Source organism: Mastigoproctus giganteus, chromosome 10, assembly GCF_048544385.1.
Source record: "Mastigoproctus giganteus isolate SK-2022 chromosome 10, ASM4854438v1, whole genome shotgun sequence".
NCBI classification, from domain to species: Eukaryota; Metazoa; Arthropoda; class Arachnida; order Uropygi; family Thelyphonidae; genus Mastigoproctus; species Mastigoproctus giganteus.
This window is the reverse complement of record NC_143584.1, coordinates 160,754,654-160,775,778: the sequence shown is the minus strand read 5'-3', so window position 1 is coordinate 160,775,778 and position 21,125 is coordinate 160,754,654. Positions and strand designations below refer to the sequence as shown.

Below are 21,125 nucleotides of genomic sequence, written 5' to 3'. Positions count from 1 at the left end.
AGTCAATGACAGGTAGATGTAAGAATGAGATAAGAAAAGGACCCAGATCCCTTATGGAGATGTGATAGTAGGTCACGTAGTGGTTGTGTCCATTTGCCAGCTGGAAGAAAGAGTGGGATACCTAAAATAAACTATTGGAAACATTTTTATGCCAGCAGAAGATAAAAGGACATTAATCTTAAACCAGAGGACATTAATCTTAAACCAAATGACTTTGAGAGCACGTTGACACTTGAAATGAATAGCAAGAAACTGCTAAGGCACTCTTAATGAGCTGACTTTAGAAGTCAGACAGAACTGGGATAAGTTTAGGACCAACATCCACCAGAAATACACTTCATATAATAGGCTATTTGTTGTTTGTTATTTTGTTTGTTATTTGATTTTTAGGAGCATTAGCAACTAAGGCCATATTGCTCCGGGATATGCGGTGGTCATTCCCTGACCTTTCCGCATCCTCCGTATTTGGTGGTGACGGGCTCGAACCCCGGTCTAATCAAGAAGCGTGTGCTACGCACTGCTGCTCCTTCCCACCTGGCTACGGAGGCGCCTTAATAGGCTACTATGGCTGTGCATAGAACAGAAGCATTGAACATTGCAGCAGTAGCAGAATATGATGTGATGTAGAGCGATGAATCATGTTACCCATTCCAGACATTGGATGGATACACTGGGTGTGGCATATCACCAAAGATAGTTCCACCTGCATTGTATCCAACCAACAACATAGTACAATGGTTGTAGTGTTTCGACTTGGTTCACTAGTTTTCATCAATGAAACTTTGAATTCAGCTATCTACTGTAGCACTAAACAATTCTGCTTTATCTGCACTGTGCAGTCCTTGGAGAGGCACTATATTTGTATTAGCATGACATGGCTCTGTTACAAAGCATGGTCAGTATATGAATACGAAAGGAGAATAATGTGGGTGAGCTTGCCATTTCCAGTCCAGAATCCAGATCTTAATCCTGTCGAACATCTATAGGATGTTTTGGAATAACAGTTGAGAGCCAGAACATGACTTCCTAGTTCAAGCAGAGAACTAGTTGTACTTTATGGAAGGAGTGGGGCATGATTCCAGTCTCCTCACACAAAAAACTCGTAGAAAGAGAATTTACAACTAATCTGCGAAGGATTATTAATGTCATGGGGTCATACTTGATATTAAAATTTCTTTTTCTATGCAGATGTTTTTTCATTTAGTGGCCCAATACATGTTGGAAGATAGTGTGTTTGTTAAATTAACTTATTTTCAAAGCTGTTTAGTTATAGAATTTCATACATATAAAATAAGCTAATATTAAACCAGAAATAAAAACTTACTCCACAAATGAATTTTTAATAATCAGTTCATCTATTTTTTGAAGCCATTTTTTTTCATTGTTTTTAAATAGAAAATAAATTCCAATTTATATAGTGTCATTTATAGCTTACTGCACATTTTTGTTTGCAAAATCTTTCAGCTGATTTGCCAATTAAAAATTTTGTAATGTTGCCATGTGGGGGAATTGGAGTGGATAGTGATACAACATGGAATGAACTTCACACAGCAAGTGCAGCCAGGATGGCAGCAGGTTGTGTCACGGAATTAGCATTTAAAGTAGCAACTGGAGAAGTGAAGGTTATTTATTTATTTTTTATTCTTAAATTTTATTTCTAATTATGCAAGAGTATATTAAGATTATTTTAATATTTGAAATTTTTTTCACTTCTAAAGTTATACGGGCACTCCTCGACTTACGTACTTAATGAGTTTTTTTTTCATGTACGTAAGTCCAACTTCAGTCTTGTATATACAAAATACATGTACAGTACAGTTCAATGCACCAAGATTATAACCCTCAACAAACTTCGTGTACAGCATTTTACAATTTGTAACTGAGTTAAATGAGGCTGAAAAAACACACAATGAATAATAATGTAGAGTGCAGTATTTATTTGAAACTAATTTAATCTAAATACGATACGTAATTTAGTTTACGATGGACTCTCCAAAAGCGAAAATAGGAGAAATGTTATCAACAGGCTATAAAAGTTAAGATATAGAGCACAAATTTACACTCTACTTCCTCCAATTAACAATTAAATGATGCGTGAAAATCGGAAGAATATTTTCTACAGGTTAACAAAATAAAAATAAATTTACGCTTATGTACATAGTTTATTTAATAGTGTAACTAATTGATATTTCTGTTCACTGACACTTTTTTTTTTTTTTGTCGTAAATTTTAAAACAGTAAGAAAATAAGTAATCAATAACAAAGAACACTGAACACACAGATTGCAACTAACACGATACGCACAAGTGAGATACAGAGTAACAACTTTACGAAGCTCAAAAAATAGGCACGAAGAGAAGATTTCAGTGAAGGGGAAGCACATTTCACTATAATAACGTAAAATTCCACAGAATTCCAGCTATCGGTATCATCGCAAATGCAATAAGATAAAATTTACTACCTGTTTATAATTACATTGCACTAACAGAAAAGCCCAATAAACTGGAAATTGCTAATTGTTTTATGGTAGTGACCTCCAGAAATCTGCTTTAGAAAAATATATTGATTCTTATAACCAAACAGCAACAGCTTTATACGTAAGTAGAGGAGTGCTTGTATTTATAACTGTTTTAAATATTCTTTTTTGAAATATCTTGATTTTTACATGGTAAAAGTTTTAATTTAAAAATATGTCATGCATAAAATAAAAAAAAAAAACAACTACAACTTCCTGAAGTTTGATAAAATTTACACTTGTTATGTTGAGTTAATTCTCCTGAATTTTCGTTGTGATTTCAGGAGAATTAAATATAAATAAAAACAAAACAAATATAAAAAAATAAGTGGACATGTATCTAGTATGAGTTAAATTTTATTACATAGATGCTTGATTATTCTTATTATTGAAAACTCCATAGCCATTTTTTAAAATTCAAACAGACATAACTAATTAGCATTTAGAATTAGACACATCTATGTAAACATTTTTACTCAAGATGATTGCTGTCATCAGCTTTTAAAGTTTTCATCTTTTTTCCTGAATCGCCCTATATAATGTTGTTTATGCTCCATCAAAACCATATAGGTCAGGGATTTTGACAAGAATAATCATTAATTATATTTCTATGTATGTAGTAAAATTTTCAACAATCTTATGAAATTTTTTGTTGCTAGCTCCTATCTCTAATAGGAAGAAACAAGTGGTATTTCTGACTCTTTGTCAGGGTGTGCTCTGTATATATTAAAATGAATATTGATGCAATAAAGCATCATATGTATATAATACTGTAGGCATAGGAATATACACTGTCCTATCATTAATATCTGGACACACCTCCATGGCTGGGGAAACAGGTCCTGTGCATGCAACACTTCACAGAATCTGCTATAAATCTGCACACTGGGCTTCGACTAGACAATTGCAAAAGTGGGCATCCAAGATGATATGTTCAACAGAATTAACAGACTTCCAATGTGGAATGTTAGGAGGATGCCACATAGGCAAGTGTTCTGTACGAGACATCGCAGTCACTCTGGGGGATCCCAAGGTCAACGGCTAGTGATGTCATATGCAAATGGAAGAGGAATAGGACTGAATCGGCCGAAAAATGGCCTGGTAAACCCCGAAAACTAACAGAACGGGGCAAGAGAATTCTGCGAACTGTTCATGTAAATCGTAATTTGCCATTGTCTCAAGTCACATAACCCCTCTGAGAGAGTATTGTGACTAATATCAGCACTAGTACAATATGAAGGACACTCCATGATATGGGTTACAATGGTCAGACAGCTGTTCACAGGCCACTGATCACCTCAACAAATACTAGATGTCAATTAACATTGTGTAAAGAGTGCAAATCCTGGACTGTAGAGCAGTGAAAAACTGTCCTACGGACAGACAAGTTGAGGTTCACACTCTACCAGTCTGATAGCCATTCCTGGGTGTGGCAAATGCCAGGGGAACAGTTCCTTCCTGATTGTATCTTCTCAACAAAGAAGTTTGGTGGAGGCAGTGTCATGGTATGGGGCTGCTTTTCATGGTTTGGCTTGGCCTGTTAGTCGTTATCGACAAAACCACGAATGCTGTGCAATACCAGAACATCCTGGACAATTATGTACTTCCAACATTATGGCAAAGCTTCGGGGAAGGCCCATACCTGTACCAGCAAGACAATGTGCCGTGCCATGCCATACTGCTCGGGTCGTAACAGAGCGGTTTGAGGACACTGGTGTGGAAAAGTTGGATTGGCCAGGCCAGAGTACTGATATGAACCCATTTGAGCATCTTTGGGATGTATTGGATCATCAGGTACGTGCACTTAGAGATTGCCCAAAGAACAAGGCTGAACTGGTGACTGCCTTAAAGGCCGAGTGGAGGAACATATCACCTGACATTTATAAAAATGCTGGTTGAGAGTATTCTGCAAAGATTGAAAGCCGTCATAAAACAAAAGTTTTCAGCACAAAATATTAAATGACACGATAAAAGCTCTTTTTTTGTCTAAAGGCAGGTGTCCGGATGTTAATGGTAGGGCAGTATATGTGTGTGTGTGTGTGTGTGTGTGTGTGTAAATTCCTATGCCTACAGTAATTTTTGCCTCAGCATATTTGTGCAAACCTAGGTAAATAAACACATCATTCTGATATATTCTAATATTCTTATCATGATTTAATGGTGCCCAGCGTACTATTAAAACATTGTACGCTGGGCACCATTTCACATTCCACATGATTATTGGTATAATCATGTGGAATGTGAAATATGCAAGAGATCTCAAATAAAGATATGTGAAAATAACACTCAATATATTCTGTTCAGTCATGAAGAGAGGAAGGAATCTTGCTAGCATACTAGGGCCACAATTATCGTGGGTTGTGCACATTTTGTGGATGTGTATCACACTTTTTCATAATGTGTATATTTGCATTCATATACATTACCACAGCTGACAGCATAATTGACTGATGCTTTCAACACAGGAACCTCTCAACCTGTTAGCACTTGCATTGTATGGCAGACTTTGTTGAGAATGAATTATGGCAGTCAAAAATCACTTTTGCACACCTTTTATTTTGGAGGTGAACCAAAAAAAAGGATGCAGGTGTCAATATCAAAAAAAAAAACAATGTATATTTGTGATGAATAGAGGAAGGTCAAGTGGTCTGATGGACCTTATTACATTTTACACTATTCTGAAGTATAATTCACATAGGTAGGGAACCACATGAAGCAATGTACTGTGCTTGCTGTGCATGAACAGTATAATCTGCTGGTAGAGGAATAATGTTACGGGGCATGTTTACATGAGCATTATTTCAGATCAAGTACATCTGGCACTGTTACCTGTCTACCCTAATAGATGTGAGTACAGGCAATCCCTGTATAACACAGTACTTCTACAACACTGTTTCGCTCTAGCATGATTGATAAATTGCGGCAAGCCTCTCATAACACAGTTACAGAACTTCGGTTAACCTCGCATAACAGGGTATTTTTGAGCTCTTGTGCGAAGAAAACCCTGCTATTATGTCGGATATAATTTTTCAACATTTCCGCTCTTTTTGAATCCTCGCTAGTCAAAAAAAAAAAAAAATTGAGAAATCTCTATTTTATTTTGTTGGGAAATCCCCACATTATGTTCTGTGCTATCGAACTTGTGGAAAAATCTAGATTTCAAAGTTTTATTACTATTGGATAGCACACTAGGCCATCCAAAAGATTTAAGTCATCCAAATGTTGAAGTTATGTTCCTACCATCACAGTTGTACTAGGTTAATACAACTTCTTTCATTTAGCCATTAGATGAAGGCATTATATCCACCTATAAAACTCGTTATATTAGAAAATCATTACAATGGATTTTGAAAAAAATTGATTCCGAATCTTTTGAAGTAATGGAGGCATCGAAACATTTCTCTATTGTGGATTGTATCAAAATCGCTTTATCGCTGAAAGAAGTCAAACTGTCAACATTAAATGCATGTGGAAAAATGTATGCATGCCAGAGTGAGTTCAGGGAATATGGTCGACCCGCAGAAAATGGAATTGGTGCAATAGTAGAACTTGGTACGCCAGTAGGAGGGGGAAGGTTTTGATGAAGCTCTCGTGGGTAGCACAGTTGATAGAATCGCCATCCATTCCACACCTGGTGGAAAAGAACTGAGTTCAATCCCGTCAATGATGGGAGGAATTTTTATGGGTATTTTTCACAACATGGCTGAGTTGGGAGAGGGTAGCATGGTTTTTGCTCCCGGAAACTCGGGTATTTTGTCCAGCAAAATAGCAAATCTACCTCAGGACACGCAATTTATAGACAATATACACAGAGTAACGTGGTTGCAGGTGCTCCTAAAAAAATTTAAAAAATATGATTACTGAAGACATTCAAGAATTACTGGTAGAAAAAGAGGCTGGTGAACGATTTTGTGGAAATGGCATTAGAGGTAAAACCAAATCAATTCTGAGGATGATAGATCAGATGAAAATTCTGAACTTCCAAATTTTATAGTAAAAAGTATATGGGAAGGCATAAAGTTAGCCGAGAAATTAGAATCTTATTTTTTGAATGAAAGGAGACCAAAGTTCAAAAGGGTCCTTCAAAAATGCTTAGTTACCTACGATGAAATTCACAAAAGATTTATCCAGCGAAAGCAAACAAACCCAGATTACTGATTTTTTAAGAGAGCAGAAGATACACGAAATCTAGAATGGTGTATTTTTTTGTTTTGTTAACATTTTGTTAATGAAATAGTGTATTTTTGTTAGCTTTTGGAACGTACCCCCCCCCCCCATTTTGTACTTTTTCTTAGTCCCATATAACATGGTTTCGCACAACACAATGTTTTATATGAACCTAACTGCCATGTTATACGAGAGTTACCTGTACTTGCACAATTGGTAATGCAATTAATTATGCCAAATGTGTGTATGAGTGGTTTGAGGAAACAAACTGAAGACTACACAGTTTACCTGTCCAGCACACTCCTCAAATTGCATACTCCATCCCTCTATTTATAGCTCTGCAACAAATGTGGGTACTTCTCCTGATACTTTTAAGAACCTCCAACTCTGTGGCAAAATTACTGCAATGTTAGAACATGGTCCTAATAAAGTGTCTGTCCACTTTAATAGGACTGTTCTACTTGTCAAAGTATGTATATTCAGTTGGACGAAAAATTATATAAAAGGTTATATTCCAAATTATCCAGTGTGCATCAGAATTGAATTTAATTCATAAATTTTATCAATAACCTCAAATGTAACATTTTAGCAAAATCAGTTCAGCCAGATTTTATTGCTTGAATTTTCACATCAGTGAACTTTTTAAAAGCACAAAAAACACTGCACATTCATGTTCCCAAATAAATAGGTAATTTATTTATTTGGGAACACATCAGCTCCTCTGATTTTTTTTTTTTTTTTTTTTTCAGATGCTATACATTTATTACTTGAAATGATAAAAAATGTGAAAAAAGAAATTCCACATGTTATGCCAATGATTTAAACTAAATATTAATTTTTTTGGCTTTTGTGGAAACATTTTTATATTGTAAGAGTTTGATTATGTTCAATATCATTTGTTATTTTCATTACCATGAATTGATCATTCTTCAATAATTCCATATGAAATATTGGAAAAGTCATTTGTAAAGTTGTTTATTTCTCAACAGTGTGTTATGAACTAAGGAACTTTACAAATTATTTTAATGTGTTCAAAGAGACTGTAATAGCTACATGTCTCTTTTCCAGTTTTGAAAACACAAAAAGTTGCACTAACAATGTCTACTCACCCTCTGATGAGGTAGCAATACCATTTAAACAGCTGTCAGAACAGTAACAGTCTTAAGTAAATTTCTATATATTCTTTGGAGAAAGTGTCATATACTTGAAAAGTAAACAAAAGTTGATATTTGAGAGTTTTCTACTACGAGAAAACCAAAACCACCTAAAAATACTTTTGTCATTTTTTGTAGAAATGAAATAGTCCCATTATTTTATATAAATTCATAATTGTGTTTTGTAATTTTATAATTTTTTTTCATATAATTTAAACCAATCATAACCTTAAGTTCATATTTTAGAATGGTTTTGCTGTTGTGAGGCCACCTGGTCATCATGCTGAACATCAGCAAGCAATGTAAGTACTGTACCTAATTTTATGCACATATTCAAAATTTATATATTATGCATGTGCATTATATATGTAGAATTTTGTAGTTTAGAAATTATGTATATTTTTTTCTTCTGTATTCAGCATTATCATTCAAATCTTCAGTGCCTTGAATTAATAATTTCGTTAATTAGTGAGCAATGATTGATCACCAGTTTTAAATACTTGGGCAGCATTCTCTAGCTTCAAACTGTTAGTTTTTCTTTATACAAAATACTGTTTGTTTATAATAAATATACATATATAAAACAGCTTGATCTCAAAAAGGTTCTCTTGATATTGTTAGTTTTTTTCGGTTTCTTCAACAATATTTTTTTTACAAGTGTTGCTGCATAAAATAAATCAGTATGGGCTTTGACAGCTAGAGAATAAAGCTATCAGCTAAGCAATCTAATTTTAACATTAGCATTAGTAGAGGCATATGATGCAAAAAAGCAAGCTTATTCAGCATCAGCCAAAAAAAAAAAAAAAAAAAAACACACCACTCCCATTTCACCCCTCCGTTCACTCGAAATACCTGTCCAGTTGAGCCTTAAATTTGTTTAGGCTATCAACTTCAACAACAAGTGATGGAAGTTGGTTCCACCAACCAACCACCCGCTGGCCAAAGGCAAATTTCCGCACATCTATCCGACATCCGTCCTTCCTCAATTTGAATTTATGCCCTCTGAGCTGATTATTCTGAGCAAGATGAAGAATCCCATTGGCATTGAGCATGCTCAAACCATTCAAAGCCTTATACACCTCTATCAGATCACCTCGCCGGTGCCTAGTCTCCAGACTCTGTAATTTGCAAAACTTAAGCCTTTCTTCATAAGAGCAACCCTTTGTTCCATTCACTAATCTTGTTGCCCTTCTCTGTACCTGTATACAGTACTCAAGATGTGGCCTAACCATTGCCTTATACAAGGGAATAATCACCTCCTTATCCCTGCTAGAAAAATTCCTGTATATCATTGACAAGACACCATGAGCTACTCTTGCAGCTCGTCTGCACTGCTCAGAGAACTTCATATCTGCCTGCACAATTACCCCCAGGTCCTTTTCATTCTCCACCACTTCCCAAAATCTATTCATTTTAGAATGAATAGATTTTGGGAATAGTTATGCTTCACTCACAGTATCCTTAACTCTCAAGTGAGCATTCTCATACATTGTGCATCAATTTTTTTTTAATATTTGTTACAATTACATCACTGTCAATTTTGGTATTCACCAGGATAATTTTTACTTTCAATTTGCATCACTGATTATGTAAAATTTGGAGAAGTGTGGCCATAGAAAAATCAAACAACAAATATACTTTCACTTTTGGTGCAACATTTATCCAAACATCTCTTGTTTTTATTAGTGAAATCTGGAGTTCCTGCTGGTATCCCCTCTAATGCAAAATTTGTTGCAGTAACCTGGCTTAGCTATGCTTCCTCCTGTGCAGAAAATTGTTTCTGGAGATATCAGACCACAGAAGTTTTGATTTTTTGTAACAGTGAAATGCTGAACTTTGCTACTAGAAAAAAATTGTTTTCCTTTTGATTGTTAGAGAAAAGTGATTGTATGTATGCTCATTTTACTTGAACATTACTGTTTTAGGAAAATGAGCAGAAGAGAAATCCTAAGAGATATCCCATTAATACTGGTCATACTTGGTCTTCATGTTGCACATTCCTGTAATCTTCATTAACATGAACAGTGTGCAGCAGGAGTCTATGTATGTATATTCCCATTGTGATACAAACTCAGCTTTCAGACTTTTACTTGAACTGTCTATGAAAAGACACCACTGTTCTGCATTGTTAGTGATACCAATTTCTTCATAAAATCGACTAAAATCAAAACAATAGCACAGGGATTCTGCAACAGTGTAAAAATATGCATAAGTGACTAATCTTTTTCTGTATGTAGAAGTTTTACCAGGATTTAGTAGACTTCATTCTTTTAATCAGTATGTCAGGAGCTCTTCATTGGATTTATCAGACTCTGGTCCTTCATTAAGTCATCCAGTTCTTGATGATTAGAGAAATGTGGCACTTTCCTTGAACAGGCTTCCGAGGTGTAATTCCAATTATTCTGTTCATCAGATTCATCATATTCAACCTGAAGACTTCTCTGGAAGGTCAATTGGGAATTGCAACGGATCAATAGAGGATGGTATGTTGTAATGTGCTACAGCTTTTTGATCCACAGACTTTTTTTAAACTTTGATATATCCACTGTAAAAAAAAAAAAAAAAAAAAGTAGCAGTTACCATGATGGTTTTTAGGCTCTTATCGTATTTGAAGTATAGCAAAAGGCCATACCTGAACTGCCATAATTAAGACTGCCCCAGCCTTCTAATGCTGATCTGCATCTCTCACCAGAAATGAGTTATCCACAACCTGTCTTGATCCTTCATATGCACTGCAGCATTTGGTGTCACTAGCAATACTGTGCTTCACTTGCTTCAGATCTGTATAATATCTACAAACATAGCATGAGTTTGAAGATAACTTTACACCTTCCTTTGGTAACCATAGCAAACTGGAGGGGGTGGAGGGGAAACAGTATATGAATACTGCCTGTTCTGTCACAGTATTGGTATGAACTATGATCAAAAAATCTGGGGACTAACTTTGTACTTTGAAATTGCAGCATAGTAGTGAGTCGTATGTTCACTGAACATACAACTCACTACTATGTTATAAGTTATTCAGGTCACTATACAAGACTATTATCAATTCCAAAATAAGCTTATCATGAATTACCATGCATTGAATAGGTGTTTTATTGCATTTTAAAATGTGTGCTTTTTTCTGAGCAGCAAAGTTGCATCAAATTTTGTTTCAGATTAGGGAAAAGAGGAACATAACATGCTTTTGCGTTGCAATTTTACATGAAATGTTAAAATCCGTTTGTGGAGAAGATGCATTGTGTCATTCAGACTTTATAATGGTTTTCACAGTTTAAAGGCTACTTGTTTGTTGAAGATGAATCTTGTTCAGGATGCCCTTCAACTTCAAAAACCAATGATGTTGTTTTGGTTTTTAGGAGCATTAGCAACTAAGGCCATGTTGCTCATTCAAAAACCAATGATTGAATCACTTGTGTTTGTGATCTGATTAGAGTGATTGAAATTTAACTATCTGTGAAGTTGCTAGTAAAATTGTTATTTCTTATGGGAGATATTATGTTAATAATTTTGAACACAAGATTTCAGAATGTGATGCATTTCAGCCAAGTTTGTGACGTAGCCTCACTGATAATCACAGAGTGGCATGTCAGGATCTTTGTCAACTGCTGCTGACCCACACTTTATTCCTTCCATCATTACCATTTTGGTATTTATCAGGCCATGGCCATACACCCATGATTCATCATGGGTGTATGGCCATGGCCTGATAAAAAGGCCCAGTACTTTCAGTGGAAGACTCCAAGGTTCTAAAAGAAAGACAGTCTTGATCAAATGTGAAGATCATGCTTATTTTTTGACTCACAGGGTATTGCTCATTATGAATTTATCCCACATGGTCAAATAGTGAATCAGGAATATTACAGAACAGTTCTATCATCACAGAATTATTATAAATAAAACTGCTGGAAAATTGACCATCAGGGAAATGGCATTTAACAACACCCTTGCACACTTGGTGCTTTTTGTTCAAGAATTTCTTGCAAAGCACTCTGTAGTTGTAGTTTCCCATCTGCACTGTTCACTAGATTTAGCTTTTGTTATTTATTTATTTATTTTTTTTGCTCATGCTTGAAGTCCCCTTGAAAGATCTTGGATTGCAGCGATTTAATAAGTTATTCAGGTCACTATACAAGACCATTATCAATTCCAAAATAAGCTTATCAGAAATTCTTCCAGAAGTGTTGGAATTGGTATATACAGTTTCAAGGAGACCAATTTGAAGGAGATCCATCAAAATAGTCCAACTTTCCTAACAGTGAGGTAATTTTCCTTGGTGATTTTAATGTTCACAACTCCAGCTGACTTCTGTTTTCTAGTCACACCAACCCAGCTGGTCGAGATGCTGAGGCTTTTGCAATTACTAATGATTTACCTACAAGAATACCGGACAATCCTAACCATACAGCCAACACACTTGATCTTTTTCTCACAAACAACCCTTCTAAGTACGTGGTCAAAGTGAATGGTCCTTTAGGCACCTCAGATCACAACTTGGTGGTCTCTTCTCCAATGGAGCCTTTATCTCATGGCTATTCCCAACTTTGTGTTTGTTTGGCATTACAAGAATGCAAAATGGGATGACCAGCGAGATTTCTTTTCTTCTTTTCCTTGATCGGATTACTGTTTCAAAACTTCTGATGTCAATGTTTGCTCAGATCGTGTCAGTGAAATTATTCTTGTAGGAATGGAATCCTTTATCCCATACTCCACTTTAAAATCTCATCCTTTATCTAAACCTTGGTTTTCCAATAAATGTGCTAAGACTGTTCAAGAGAAGAACGTTCCATATCGTAATTGGCTTGTTTCCAATTCTTCAGTTTCATTTTCTGCCTACATGAAAGCTCGCAGCAATTGTAAAGCAGTTATTAATCAATCCAAACTAGATTTTGAACAGGCTAAGAGTAGAAAACTTGCTTCTTGCCCTAATGGTAGCTGAGCATTCTGGTCTCTTGGCAAAGCTATTGGCTGCAACTTTTGCCCATCTCTGTCAAAACAAGATGGTTCTGTTGTCACTTTAGCCAAGGATAAAGCTGACCTGCTAGCATCCCATTTTTCTACCAATTCATGTATTAATGACCTTGGTAAAACACCTCCCACCATTTCCAACATGCTCCATTCATTGCCTCCTGAGCTCTTCTGTCAAAAGGATTTCGACGAATCTTGATGTTAAGAAAGCTCCAGTTCTGATGGTATTTCTCCACTTGTTCTCAAAACATGTGCTCCTGAACTTACTCCTGTTCTTTGCTGCTTTTTTCACTTTCTTATTCCAAAGGTGTTTTTCCTTCTACTTGGAAATTTGCTCATATCCAGCCAGTTCCTAAAAAGGGTGACAAATCCCTCCCATTCAATTATTGTCCCATTACAATTACTTCTACTCTTTCTAAAGTAATGGAGAAATCAATTAACCGCCAACTCTTTTAAACTACCTTGAAACCTTCCATCTGATCAATGATCGCCAGTATGGATTCCATCAGTATTGATCCACTGGTGATATTCTGGCTCATGTTACCCATTTATGGACAAATTCTCTGAGATGTCAAGAGCAACTGCTTGTGTTTCGGTGAAACACAAGCAGTTGCTCTTGACATCCTTAAATTCCAATTCCAATTCCTTAAATGCTGATCTCCAGGTAATTCTCCAGTGGGGCAAAGACAACTTAGTTGATTTCAATCCTTTTAAAACTCAGTCTTGTCTTATATCTCGCAAAAAGGATTCTTCTGCCCCTATGCTTATCTTTGGTGACACTCCGATTTCTAGGGAAAATGATATATCTCTTTTGGGGGTTACCCTGACTTCTAATCTCTCTTGGCACAAGCACATTACAAATATTGCTTCCTTGGTTTTCTCTTTCGCTCTCGGCGTTACTTTTCTTCCAAACAGCTGCTCACTCTGTATAAATCGCAAATCCGCCCTGCATGGAATATTGTTCCCACATCTGGGGTGGCGCCCCCAAAACCTCTCTCAGGCTTCTTGATTCCATTCAGAAGAGGGCAGTTAGGTTAATTAATGATTCATCTCTAACAGAGTCTCTCCACTCGCTTTCTCATAGACGCACTGTTTCTGCTGCATGCCTCTTCTACAGATACTTCCATGGGCACTGTTCTTCTGAATTAACTTCTATAATTCCCACTCTCTTTCAAAACAATCTGGACACGTGCCGCCACCAGCCAACATCCATTTACTGGCCAACTTCAAACTCACAGAACCAACTTTTCATCTTCCTCGTTTATTCATTCAACTGTCGTTTTCTGGAACAACCTTCCTTCATATGTATTTCCTGAAAATTACAGTCTACAGAAGTTCAAGTCTAATGTCAACAAATATCTTCTTTCATCTTCTCAACCTCCAACCCAAGCATGGTACTAAGTACTATATGTTCTAATACCTCTCGTGTTTGGGGTTTCATAAAAAAAAAAAAAAAAATAATAATAAAAATATCCCAAATATTAGTTCAGTCCCTGAACTTTTTGAACACACTTGGTATGTAATACATATATAATAGTCACATATAATATGTCATTTTAATTTGTATAAATAACAAGCATTTTCTATAAAGAAATGCTGTGCAGTTTCTTTTTGCTGCATTTTCACATTATAGTAAATGCTTCTGTATTCAGTATGTGATATAGGATAATTTTTTTTCCATCTATAGGGGATTTTGTTTTTTCAATTCAGTAGCTGTTGCAGCCAAACAACTAAGGCAGAGGTTAAAACTGGAGAAAATTCTCATAATTGACTGGGTATGCTGTATATATAAAATTTTGCATTTTAAGATTGTGAAACTTTTTTCTGAGTTTTAATATAAATACATAAATGATTTATATAATAAAAGGACAACATGAGGCAATGTTACCTTGAGGAGAGATACTTTAATAACGGAAAGGACTTACCTCACTTATTTTCTTCAAAGTATTTCTAAATACAAAACATACAATTAAAATTTCTTGTAGTATTATAAATTTTAGCACTCAAGGAATTACATCACATCAGCCCTCTCTCAGTTTAAACAAGTAATGGCCATCCTGTTATCATAAATTTCAGAACATAGGATGTAAAACTAATACCAACCTGAGACAATAAAAGACAAGTCAGATTTTAAAACTTTATCACCTAGCCTAAAGATGAACATGACTTTTCAACAACTGTTGTGTTCACAGACTGGCTAAACTTCATACATATGTAGTAGGAACTTTAAAAAGCTTACATGGCATTAGGTGAGTAAATGTGATGCATATATTTATTAAATTTTCCATAAATTGTCTCACCTTTTGCCAAAGTAATACCAAATAAAGGGACTTTAGTACAATAAGAATTTTGAAAGGTGTTAGCAGATGTGTATGTTAAAGATACAAGTATGAGAATTACAAGTGTTTAGTAAAAGAACAGCATTGTCCAGTGTATTTTGAAATGAAATCTGAAATCATTTTGAAATCTGATTTGTCCTTTAGCATCTTGTGTTAGATTAGTATTACATTCTGAACTTTGATGATAAACTGCCCATTTGTTTAAATGGGCACTTATCATCATAAAGTTCATAAAGTTCAGAGGGAGAGGGATGTGGTATAATTCCTTGAATACTAATATTCATAATACCTTAAGAAATTTTAATTGTGTGTTTTATATTTAGCAGTACTTTAAAAAAAATAAGTGAGGTAAGTTTTTCTTTTATTAAAAATAAATTATGAATTAATATATGTAATTAATACATAAATTGTGTATTATTATACATAATAAATGCATAAATACATGAAGTGCACAATCTTATGTATTAAGTGTTGCCAATAATTTAATTATTAGTTCAAAAAGTAGTAAGCTGCCAACCGGGCTAGCCGGGTGGGTAAAGTGCCTGCCTGGCAACCCAAAAGTCACGGGTTGGAATCCTGCCTCGGGCTTGGATCAGAGTAGTGCAAAAACCTTGTAAGGTGAATTATGGCCACAGAAGCCGATGCACCAACAGCTACAAAAAAAAAAAAAAAAAAAAGTAGTAAGCTCTATGTGCATAGTGTTCAATTAAAGGTAATGTAAGAATATCCACAAATTTTTGTGAATATTTATAGATATCTTAATTTACTAGTTTTTTTTAGTTTAAAAAGTTTCAATCATACATAGTTTGTATCAAACTATTAATACAACTATGTATTTTAATACGTAGTTTGATAGTATAATGGAAACCATTATGAAGGAATAATAGATGTAAACAATATCATTTTAGCATATACTGTATTGTCATTCATGCAGTTATGTTCTTAAAAAAAACATTGTAAATGTATAAAATTTGATTTAATAGGAAAAAGGGTGTTTGGTTTCTAGTATTCTATTGGACATAGAAAAAAATTTCCAATATTTAGGAAGAGTGACTACTGTAATATGGTAATAAATTGTAAAAAACAGTGTATTTTTTTATTTACCTTTGATGTTAATGATGCTGATTTGATAACAGTGGTAGTGTTTTGGAAGTCAGAAAGTGTTTTCCTTGGTGTCAAGACAATTTATCAGGTGACTGGTCTCCTCCAAGTTTGCTGCTTAACATACAAGCGTGGTTCAATAAAGAATCGCCCTGACCTAGCTGCAGAGGTGCTAGCCTGTTGATTCTTGGCACAAGTTTTAGTCCTTCTCTACATAGCCACCGTGCAGATTTACACATTTTTCCCATTGATGGATGAGGCTACGGATACCATTTTTGTAGAAGTGGCGAGGTTGGTCTTTGAACCATGACTCTGTTGCAGAAATGAGTGTCTCATCGTCAGGGAAGTGGGTCCTCCAAAGATATGATTTGAGGGAAGGAAACAAGAAGTCTGATTGTGCAAGATCGGGTGAGTAGGCTGGATGGGGCAGTATTTCATATCCACAAGTGTCCGTTGCTGTTGTTGCAATTTCAGAAGTGTGAACTGGGGCATTCTCACACCTCTGGACAGATTTGAGATGCCTACATGCCATGCCTACATGTTTTGACTTTCTTCCGTAATTTTGTGAGTAAGTTTGCACAATAGGCACCTGTAATTGTTCTACCTTTCGGCAGGTAATCAGTTATTATTACGCCTTTCTCATCCAAAAACACTGTCATCAAGACCTTTCCTGTTGATGCTTGGATCCTTGCCTTCTTGGTGGTGGGGAACCATGATGTTGCCATTCCATAGACTGCTTTTTACTTTCAGGTTCAAAATAGTGTATCCAACTTTCATCCTGAGTGATTGAAGAAAGAAAAAGTCCTCATTTTTTTGGCACAGGGCCAACAACTCTTGTGATTTGATTTCTGTTGTTGATCAGCCTTCTGGAAACCAGTCAATAATCGAGGAATCCATCTTACACTCCATTTCCATAAATGGAGTTGGTCATGAAGGACTGTTTCAACAGAGCCCACATTAATCTTCCTCCTGGAACAATTCACGCACAGATATCTGGTGATCTTCCATGATTAATGACTCCACTTTTCTGATCGTGCTGTCATCAGTGGCTGAATGGGGACGACCTGGAATGGGCTCAGATTTTACTGATGTCCGACCACACCTAAACTGTCTATGCCAATGCTTCACAATGCCATAGGATTGGACTTCATCCTTATATACAGCAGTCATCTTCTTGTGGATTTCTTTAGGAGATTTCCCCTTCAAGAACAGATACTGGATTACAGCTCTGGCTTCAACTTTGTCCATGATGCTACTTCGTCACATGTTCAACTCTGTAAAAGAAAAACAAATTAAGACACAGGGCTGAAATTTTACACCTTTAGTACAGAGATATGTATGATGTTACACACAAAATATCATGACTCTGCGATATGTAGAAGTAGGTGAGGGCGATTCTTTATTGAACCACCCTCGTACTTGTAGGAGATCAATAAATATTATAAATAAATTTGGAGTTTTGAGCATTCATCCTATGGTATATTTAAATGCACCATCCAATGGTGCCTTTCCATGGTATATTTACAAGTAAATGGTGGAATATTTGAAAATCAGCTGTAATTTTGCATATGAACATTGACAGAACCAACAGAAAACATTATTTATCAAGTTTTTTGAGACATGGGAAAAAATATTTCACTTTGTGTAGTGAAATATTTTCATTGGAATGGAGTTATTAAGGGAGGAAAATGTCATAAGTTTATCAAATTGTAACAGGGTGCTTAATGATTTTGTAATAACTGATCAAAGGAAGTAAGCAAACCCTTAGCCATATTTACAAGAGCATCCCTGAGTCCAGTTCCCTGGACTCAGAGGAAGTCCCCACAGACTGGAGATATGCAAATGAATCCCCAATTCACAAAGGGGGATCTAAAGGTGACACGAGTAATTACAGACCAGTTAGTTTAACTTCTGTTCTGGGGAAAATAATGAAGTCACTTGTAAAAGATGCATTGCAGGATGCATGATCTAGACAAGACTGCAGTAATAATTCAGACAGCATGGGTTTGTTAAGGGAAAGTCTTGTCTGATAAATTTGATTGGATACTATGATGTGGTTACAAAGGAACTGGATGCAAAAAATAATTTTGATATCATATACTTGGATTTCAGGAAAGCTTTTGACACTTTTGTGCATGGGAGGCTACTGTACAAATTGGAGCAATGTGGTATTAAGGGTAAGTTGCTACAATGGATAAAAGGGTGGTTGAGTGGGAGAAGACAGAGTGGAAATCAATAGATGCTGCTCTTCATGGACTAATGTTATTAGTGGAATCCCCCCAGGGTTCAGTGTTTGGGCCCACTGTTGTTTTGTATATTTATCAGTGCTATGGTTGATAAAGGTATATCAGGCTTAATTTCGAAGTTTGCAGATGATACAAAGGTTGGCAGGGTTGTTAATGACAGTAATGGCAATCTGTTACTGCAACAGGATCTAAAAAATTTGGGCAGAGAAGTGGAAACTGAAATTTAACATTGAGAAATTGCAAAGTACTACATATGGGTAGAAGTAACCTCAGAGAAAAGTACTAACCATGTGTTACTACACTTAGGGTAGTAGAAAATGAAAAAGGTCTGGGAGCAATTGTGCAGTCAGATATGAAGTTTACTGAGCAATGCAGACAGGCTGCCAGAGCAGGTCATGAGGTGCTGTCAATGATATACAGGAATTTTGCTAGTAGGGAAAAGGAGATGATTATCCCTTGTATAAAGCAATGGTCAGGCTATGTCTTGAGTACTGCGTACAGGTCTGAAGGTCTTATTTTAGGAAGGACGTAGAGGTGCTTGAGTGTGTACAGAGAAGGCAACAAGATTGGTGAGGGGAATAAAGGGGTTCTCTTAAGAAGAAAGGCTTAAGTTCTGCAAATTGCAGCAGCTGGAGACTAGGCACCTGCAAGGTGATCTTATTGAGGTGTATAAGGCCTTTAATGGGTTGATTATGCTGAATTCTGATGGGATTCTTCCGCTTGCTCAGATTACGAACCTGAGGGCGCATAAATTCAAATTGAGGAAAGACAGTTGTAGAATAGATGTGAGGAAATTTGCCTTTAGCCAGCGGGTGGTTAATTGCTGGAACAAACTTCCATCTGTTGTTGTGGAAGTTGATAGCTTAAATAAATTTAAGGAGGCCTTGACAAACTTTTAGAGGCAATTGATGTATGAAACTGTTTTTTTTTTTTTTTTTTTGGCTGATGCTACATAAGCTCATGCACTTGTTTTCTTGCATCACATGCTTTCATTATTATTATTACTACTACTACTACTGGAATGGCTGAATGGATTACTTTATAACTATTATAATTTGAGGTAATAAAATTCAATAACTCAACATGCAGAAAATTGCAGTTTCATAATTCATATAAACCCAATGAACCTACAATTTTTTTTTTAACCTTCAGGTCTTTATATATACAGTTTAAACTTAAAAAAAATAAAGAAGTACAAAGTCAAGACAACTATATAATATGCAGTGTGTTTAAAATTACACAGAGGGAGATATTCTACAGCAAAACATAAGAAAAAAGTATAAACACTTAAAAAGTCTATTTCTGAGATATTAAACATTAATCATAAATTACAAAACATAAAAAGAAACAAATAAATCTCTAAAAGGGAAAACATCTAAAGGAGCTGTTCAAAGTGTGACCTTCATTTTGTTCAAAGCAGCTTTCATCATTCCCTGGCATGTCTTACCATTTCAGGATTATTCTTAATGATTTCAGCAGCTTCCAAAATGCTATTTTTTAGTTCATCTTGTGTGGTAATATGCGGAGAATAAACAGTATATTTCATGACCCAACATAATCTAAAGGTGTGAGGTCAGGTAATTGTAGTGGCCATTGTACAGGGCTGTCCTAACCAGTCCATCAGTTATTCTACTCTGTATTTAAAAAGTCAGAAATACCACAGGAAAAGTGTGTTGATGCACTAGCATGCATAAACCATGTTCTCCATCAATTTTCAAGGGGTATGCCTTCCAGTAGTTCCTGCAAATTTTTCCAAAGAAACTGCAGGTATGCCACGGAAACCTTACACGCAAGGTTTCCTTAAAACCTTGCGTGTAAAGAGACCAATAAGACTGTCCCCAAGAAAACCACGTTAAAGGGAAAGGCATATTGATAATGAGTTCTGACAGCCATATGTGGGTTTTCTTTATCCAAGGTACGAGAGTTGAGAATTCCATTTCTTGAAAAACATGATTTCACCCGTAACCAGAACATGGCTGAAATTTAAGATCATGTGAACATTGCAAACTGGGCCACTGGCAGAAATTTTTATGTTTATTCATATCTTGTGTAAACAATTCTTGTAGAGGTGTACTGTGAAATGGACACTATTGCTATTCATGTAATGTCCTCCATACACTTGGGGTTAAATACTTATGTGACTTTGACAACCTTTTGTTGCTACTTTTATAGTAGGAGATACTTGTAGCGCATGAAGTATTTTCTCTTAAACATTTTGCAGTTTGTCAGAGTCTCACTGTACTAGTGTTTCCTGCATTATGAGAAAACACTAGTACAGGGAGGTTCAGTATGTTTGTTTCTTTAAATCTTCTCTCCAGCACTGGTAAATGTTTTACAATTTGGTAATTATTAAGTTGGAAATTTTTTTACATATTTGCAAACAGTGCCTACTATAGAATTCTTCCGAACCTCACCATAAATTAAAATCATATATCAGTTAACTCAGCAAAAGTAACAAATTTGTAGCATCTACCATAATATCAGTTTAAGAAATTCCATACTGCAAACAGTGAGGCAACTGTTGTGAAACCTGAAACTCAAGTAAAGATATGTTGATACTGCTAGTATGTATTTGGGCACACCCGATTACTAACAACTGAGGTCAGGTCGGGTCAGTGTTAGTACATGTTTTATA

At 35.6% G+C, this 21,125-nt stretch overlaps 1 protein-coding gene across 12 annotated transcripts in view; it reads left to right on the top strand.

Moving 5' to 3' along the window:
• LOC150079426 (histone deacetylase 4-like) overlaps positions 1 to 21,125 on the top strand; it is a 352,480-nt gene that overhangs the window by 238,610 nt on the left and 92,745 nt on the right. For all 12 annotated transcript variants that reach the window (XM_090383436.1, XM_090383431.1, XM_090383432.1 and 9 more), the window contains 3 exons: positions 1,465 to 1,622; positions 8,083 to 8,138; positions 14,492 to 14,579. In XM_090383436.1, coding sequence (XP_090239562.1) covers positions 1,465 to 1,622; positions 8,083 to 8,138; positions 14,492 to 14,579 — 302 coding nt within the window. The remainder of the gene's footprint in view (positions 1 to 1,464; positions 1,623 to 8,082; positions 8,139 to 14,491; positions 14,580 to 21,125) is intronic.